A 7,709-nucleotide genomic window follows, 5' to 3' on the forward strand; every position below is an offset into this window, starting at 1 on the left:
TGGTAAAGGAAAATCTTTGAATGTCAATAAATTGGTGTATCAATTTCAAGGAGAAAAGGAAATTATGCTAATTTGAGTATATGTTGCCTCTTTTTTATGCGACGCTGCCCACCGAGACACCTAATATTTATGTGCATATAATTAAATAAATATGATATAAATTTAAAAATAAAAATTAATGTATAATTCAGAGCAGGTAAAACAATTAACACAATAAAAAGTAGCGAATAAATATAATAATATATTGATAATTATATAATGATATGAACCATTTAAAATAATTAATTATTCTGGTATGGATAATTGATATTAAAAAATTAGTACCGTCACTACAAAAAATGCAAACATTTAACTATGACTAGTTGTCATGGTTAAAAATAAAATATTCATAGCAAATAGTCATTGACTACAATCATGCAACGGTATTGGTAATGGTATCTGCGAGGGTGGCTAAAATATCTGTCATGACTAAAACCCATGAAAAATATTTTCATCATGGCGCTTAGCCATAGCAAATAATATTTTCTTAGTGAAATATCTATGTTTTAACATCAGTTATTTAACCGTGGTCAATAAAAATTATTTATCATGATTTTTAATCTACAATTATTGAAATTGTAGTCAATTTAGTTATTTTTTTTTCTAATGTACGTCACAAACTGTTGTGATCAACTGTGAGCGAGAAGTGTCTTTCTTTTTTATACTAGTCATTGTGACACGTTGTTCATATATGCATATAATAAATAATCTTTTATATTTTAAAATATATAATAAATAAAAATAAAAATATATAAATCAATACATTAAAAGAAAAGAAAGAAAGAAAGAAGAGAAAACTTCGCAATTTGGAAAATAAGATACAGAATTCATTTAATTAAGCAAGTTGAGTTCATGTATGTATGGATAAAATTAACTATGATGCCTTCATGAGTAGTTAGAGGTGCAGCTGAAAAGGAAAAGAAAGTCATAATAATTTAGGGTTAGGTTAGAGGTATTTGAGTTAGTGGTGTGAGAGTGGAGTACCAAATACTACTTTAATGTAATAATATAATCAAGTGAACAAGGAGTGTCGGATCGATGGATGATCAGACCAGAGAATCCAGTTCATTAATTATATATTAATATATTTAACTACGTTAATGTATTTAAAGGCTTAAATATTTTTTTTTTTTTTGCATTTTTTTGATGATTTTAGTCCTTTATCATTTTAAGGCAGTAAATATGTCCTGTAACTTTTAAATTTTTCGTAATTTTGGTCCTTTAGTAGCTGGAAAAAAATTTAATTTGGGATTTTATTTTCATTGGTCAATTTCTGCCGGCATGGTGGCAAATCTTTGGTCTTGTATTTTTTGAATATGGCGTTTTAGTCCTCTATTTATCTGAAGTAGCAAAATTGGTCGTCAATTTTTAATTTTTCATGATTTTGGTCTATTACATTGACCAATGGGATCAAACGCCCCAAATAAAAAATCGCACGTGCTTTTTTCTGGCAATATTTTCAAACTCCAACTTGAAGGAACAAAATCACAAAAAACTTAAAAGTTATGATTTATTTGCTATTCTAAAAGGTAAAGGACTAAAATATTAAAATACAAAAAATACAACACTAAAATTACATTTAATCCCTATATTTTAATCAACTAATATAAAAATATATCCAATATATTACACTCAATCACCAAAAAGATTTCACCTTAGCTAAGGCTGCAAATGTTTATTGGGAAATACTTAAAATATCACCACTAGCTAGCTGGAAGATATAATTATAATGCTAGTATAGAATCATGATTATGACTAAGAAGGGAAAATTGTAATTTTCGTGCCATAATTTAGATATTTTTATATTTTTAGTGTCATTATTCATCAATTATAAAAAATAGTCCCATAAGTATAAAAAATTCTCATTTTAGGTATAGAAAATTAATGGAAAAATTATGAGCATGTTCAGTGGATATTTCCGCTCCAGTCCGAAGAGATAACAATCAAGATAATTATATTTTTTTCGTCAATTTTCTAATAAAAGTGGCATAAAGCAACAATCTCGATCCATGTATCTGTAACTCTTTTACTACTAACTCGTTCATTCAGTAAAGCCGATCTTATTAAGTCTATCGCGCAAGACTACTAAATTAACTCACTCGTTTGGCCAGCATTTAAAAGAAAACTTGTGGGAATAAACAAAATATAGATAATTTTTAGCACATTCATAGGGGAAGGATGAGTTAATTATCGATAAGCTTTTTACTAGACAACACAATTAAAAAAATAAGCTTAACTTCAAGAATTAAAAAATAAAATAATTTGCAAAAGGCATAACATCCAAATATGTATTAGTCTTGGAAAAAAAAATTGATAAAAAAAATGAAGAGTCAACAAGTAAAGACTAGGCACGACGAAATTTTATAGGAGAAAAGGCTCGTCTAAAGAGTTACTTTTCATGAAAAAATAACAAATCACATACAGAGCATGTGATTTTATAATTTATGTTTTTGATGAAAATTAAAGTGACTCTTGGGGCCAATATGAGAAAAAATTGAAACATTAGACCTCATCCCGTGAGACCAAAACTGCAATTTTAATGTCATTGTCCGACAATTCCTTTCTTTATTGCTCTTTCCGTCTCTTCACATATATATAATATCATCACATACATTCCTTACACTCAAGAACCTGTCTTCAATGAACAACTAAAAGGGAAAATTTTGGACCGAAACATATTAATTACAAAATAAATGTAATAATTTTGATATGTGATTATTCATTTTTTTTACATAATCACACTACACTACGAATGTTCATAATATTTAAAGGCGTAACATACAATTAATGTATTTAATTAATTGCATATATTAATAGTCCAAGAATTTAAATTATATTTTGCCAACTTATATATCAACACTGTAGATAGAATATATATGTAGTTAATTCACAATAATAAAGAATGACAGTAATAATACAATAAAAGAAGAAGAAAAAAGAAGTATTTGAATGTGGGATAAAATAAAATTAAAAGGAAAAAAGAATAAATTCATTTTCTAGCGAGCTTGTGTTTGAAGATCAATGTATTAAAAATAATTGAACCTTCTGATCTAATTAATAATGGCAGTCAACCAGTGTCGGGGTGGTGGTGGATAAAACCAACTTCTCCGGGCTTTTCTGTTGCCTTGTAGCAAAGCCCGCAAACCTCTGATTCTCATCGACGTCCGGCGCCGGCAGGTTGAGATCCAACGACAATCCGATTCTGGGCTTCTTCCTTTCCGCGGGCTCCGGCACTTCAATGAAATATTTAGAAGCTGGTTGCGGATTCGATGACGGGCTGATAGGGCCGCCCCGGTGCCGCCTCATGTGTCCCCCGAGGGCCTGGCCTGACGTGAACTCCGCCCCGCAATAGGAGCACTCGTGAATTCTCAGGGAAGGTGACGGCTTCGGGACGCCGGCGCCGGAAATGTTGTTCAATTGAAGAGAAAGAGGGTTGGGTGGCAATTTTCTCTTGGATGATAACGTTGATGGTGACGGCAAATCTTCTTCATCGGAGAAAAATGCTGATTTTTTCTCGTTCTTGGGCTTCCTGTGGCTGGCCCGGTGGCCGCCGAGGGCCTGGAACGAAGGGAAAACCCGGTCACACGTCTTGCATGCATACTGGCAAGCGCCGCTGACCTTCTCGGTGGCTACGGCGGCTGTCGCCGTCGGGTTGGCACTTTGTTTGAAATGTTGAAAATTGCGAACATCATCATTCTTGTTGTTTGACGATATATAGCCTTGGGACAAGAGGATCAGGCATCTAGCGGTGTCCTCTTCCTCCGTGGTGGTGCTCTCCTCCTCTGAGGCGGTGGAGAAGCCGGGACTGGCGGTGGTTCCGTATTCTCCAGCAATGGTGGGGGGTGGGGTGACGGTGAAGGGAATTGGCGAATGAGGCCTGTGTCTCTTGGTACGCTTGCCTTTGGCGACGGCGGAGATGTCTAATTTATTCTGGCTGCACGGCGGCTCCAAAACTTGCTCCACAGCCTCCATTTCCTTCCTTCACCACCGGCACCATCACCGTGGGGCAACTGCGGCGGCAGTTCTTGAATACACTTTGGAGAGAGAGAGAAAGAGAGCAATGGAGAGAGAGAATGTAGGAGAGAGGTGGAGGTTGGAAGAACATATAGGAGGGACACTAGTGTGGGGTGGTGGTTATATGCAAGTATCTCCACAAGTCAATAGTTTGTGCTTTTCTATTCATCCTTTCTTTCTTCTATTAAGTAAATTGGAAGTTTCTAAATTTTAAACACCACCCTAATTATATAAGGCTTATAATATATTATTCTAGCATTAAATGCATTTTTTATAATTATATTATTTTGGTATTTTAGTCATTTATTTTTTTAAAATTATAAAATAATCATGTATTTTTATTAATTTAATTTGGCTGAAAAAATTTAAAATTCGATGAAAAATAGAATGTGTCAATTAAAATTCGAAGTTTCTCACATATTGTCTGTCTTTGATAAGATGCACAAGCCATTTTTAGTTCATCATAAAAGGAAATTAAGTGCTATAAGCATACAATTCAAAACATGTCACCCACATATATATAAGTTAATAAAAAATAAATAAAATTTGCATGAAAATAAATTAAGAAAATGTGTTGCATGTTGGAGGAATATTTTTTGTGGAATGTGTGAGTCCAAGTGGCAATTTAAATATTGTTTATAAAAACAAGTGAAATGGATGGATGGTTAAGGAGGGCAAGTTATTGGCATGAAGATGATATAATTGAAGTATAGACAATTGTGTGTTGCACGTAAGGGATGTCTATGTCTTGTTTATTAGGGCCAAACTATTAATTGACTATATATGTAAAATGGGTTGCTTCACTTCTGCACATCCTCATTCATTCTCATGGAACTTTCACCTTTATAACTTGTCTTTTTTTTTTTTTTTTTGTTTTCCCTTTCCTCAAACAACATTTATTTTTTTATCTTTTGCATGCTTGCAAGAGCCTTTTTAGTCCATTTTTCATTAAGTTTTTAATTACTTTTTACTGTTCCGTATATTAAGGATGGTAAAATAAAGATTTAAAGTACAAGGATGATAAATAATATGCTAGAATTAATTTTTTTTTTTGTATCTTTTTGGTTTTTACAAATTTTATTATATATATATATATACTAGTTTATATTTCTTTAATAATCATTTATCATATATTATTTATTTAGTGAATCATTAATTTATACATGGATAATGTATGGGATCATTTGCACTTTCTCCCCAATCTTTTTTTTCATATTTCTATACCCAATCTTTTAATTTTATTGCAGTTTACACTTTTCGGGAAATAATAATGGAATATTCAATCCGAGTGTGTACACACGCCTAAGGGCGATTTTGGGTTCGGTATAATTGTAAAGGTTAAATGCAAACAACCCCCTAATGTGTGGAATCATTATCACTTTGCCCCCCCAATTTTTTAATAAAAATAAAATAAAGAAAAAATAGAAAAAATGAAAAAAAAATCAAAAAATGGAGAAAAATTTCAGTACATAATTTACAGATAAATAACTTCATATTACAAGATAAAATAAAATAAAAAACCATGAACTTTTTGCAATATAAGGTGTGTGAAACCCCAAATCAGAATAAGAAAACTTTAAACTTCAATTCACAAACATAAAATCAGCAGGACATTACAAAGATTGAAAAAAATTCAGATGAGAAAATAAGAAAAACTTACCAACCCAAATGATAAAATCACAAAAGAGTGTAACTTCACAACAAAATCGAATACAATACAATTGTATAAAGGAGGATAAATCAAACAAAAAAAAAAAACACAAAGGAAAAAGAATCGTGCATTTCTGTTGAAGCTACCATCAAACATTTGTGTATTTCAATCTGTGTCAACATTACATTTAGGTTGTTATGGTAAATGGGTTATTTGCAGATCAAGCATTAAATTTTCTGAAAATTTTCTCTTTTTTTCATAATTTTTCTCCACAATTTTTTATTTTGTTAAAAAATTGGGGGGCAAAGTGCAAATGATCCCACATATTGGGGGTTATATGCATTTAACTTTTACAATTAAACCGTTCTTAAATGCGTGTACACACTATAATTTTTTTAAAAATACAAAGTGTAATAAAATTAAAAAGTTTAATAGAGAAGTGTAAAAAAAAAAAGAAGTAAGAGGCAAAGTACAAATAACCCATACTTTGGAGGCATCTGCATTTTACCCTTTATAAAAAGAATTAGTCATTGATCAAAATTAGATAAGATCCTACATTTGCGGAATACGTGTAATTACTTAATCTTAAAATTAAAAAATAAAAATTAGTGCATATTGTATACTCCTCAAGTGAGAGGGGTGCTTTATTTATTTATTTTTCTCCTCTTACGTGGAATTTTTAAATAATATTTTTTTACAGAAGGATTTTTTTACATTTTTTTTTTGTAGTGCGTGAATTACTTTTAATCCCATAAATCAAATTACATAGTATCTATTCTCAAGAACTCACTGTTTGATTTAAGCAGATTGGGTCACAGTCCCATAGTTTTCTTGGATATTAACTGAGACAATTTCTATTAATGAAATTTCTTGCAAAAGTTTGGTGATCCTATAAATAAAGCGTTCAGAGGGGAAAATGTGACCTATTGAGGCATGATTTTTATGTAACTTTTGTGCAACCAACATGAGTTATACCACTATCAAAAACTTCTTGACACTTTTTCTCCTAACTTCTAACCTTCTTCAAGCCCTCTCTTGTCATATCGTCCGCGAATACACCGTTCATGTCGTCAACAAACTACCTCCGAACTTAATCTTGAATTTGCACTGCGCATCAGGGAATGATGATCTAGGGTCTCACACCATCCCCGTAAACGGTGACTACCATTGGAAATTTTGTGATTCTTGGACGGGGGTGACCTTATTCTTCTGTCATCTCTATTGGGATTCAAAACAAGTTGCTTTTGATGTTTTTAGATCCAAGTGGTCCGACCGTTGTAAGCTCGATTGTTATTGGGAGGCAAGGAGCGATGGAATATATTTTTCTGGGAAGTTCCCCCCGCACAAGTTGGAGAAGAAATATGATTGGCAAAATAAGAAACACGCTTCATGACGTCAACAATTCTACTTCATCCAACAACTTTGAATAAAAATGTGTTTGTTATTCTACATTTCAACTTATTTACCAATAAAGAAGACAAGAGAATTGTATTTTTCATCCCATAAATTGAAATATTTGTAATTTTAATTGGTCCTGATATTGTATTTACCACATTACATCTTGTGTATTTGAAAATATGCATTACAGTCCAACTCGTACACTGTTAATTCTTTTAACCCTCTAGTGTGTAACATCAAGTTTTGAAAAAAAAATGTGTAATTTTTAGTCCCATTATTAAATAACAAAACAAGAAATCTTAATTAATAAAAAAAATCACAAAGTAACTTAAAAAAATATTTAAAATGAAAGCTTTCAATTAGACTTATTAATTTTCCTCCCAAGTTGTCAGTGATTAATTTTTCTAAAACATAAACTCATCAAAATATTTTTCATTTATAAATTTTACTAATTAAGTTTTCAAACGCAATTTCCAATCGATTTATTCTAAAATGGTAATTTTGTGAACGTAAACATAGTTGATAGCCCTTGTCTTTATTGAAGCCCAAAAGGCCATTGGCCCACGCCTTGTTGGGCCTAGCAACCCCCGAATCATATGAAAGCCCA

The 7,709-nt window shown here is 31.7% G+C and overlaps 1 protein-coding gene across 1 annotated transcript; it reads right to left on the reverse strand.

The window, feature by feature from the left end:
• Nucleotides 1-2,954: 2,954 nt before the first annotated feature.
• LOC105166648 (zinc finger protein ZAT5) lies at nt 2,955-4,125 on the reverse strand. Its single transcript, XM_011086088.3, has one exon. It carries the CDS (start codon nt 4,009-4,011, stop codon nt 3,094-3,096), a length of 918 nt encoding a protein of 305 aa, XP_011084390.1. The 5' UTR covers nt 4,012-4,125; the 3' UTR covers nt 2,955-3,093.
• Between the last annotated feature and the right edge of the window lie 3,584 nt (nt 4,126-7,709).

The sequence above is a fragment of the Sesamum indicum genome, linkage group LG7, assembly GCF_026168435.1.
Source record: "Sesamum indicum cultivar Baizhima isolate 11 linkage group LG7, ASM2616843v1, whole genome shotgun sequence".
NCBI lineage: Eukaryota > Viridiplantae > Streptophyta > Magnoliopsida > Lamiales > Pedaliaceae > Sesamum > Sesamum indicum.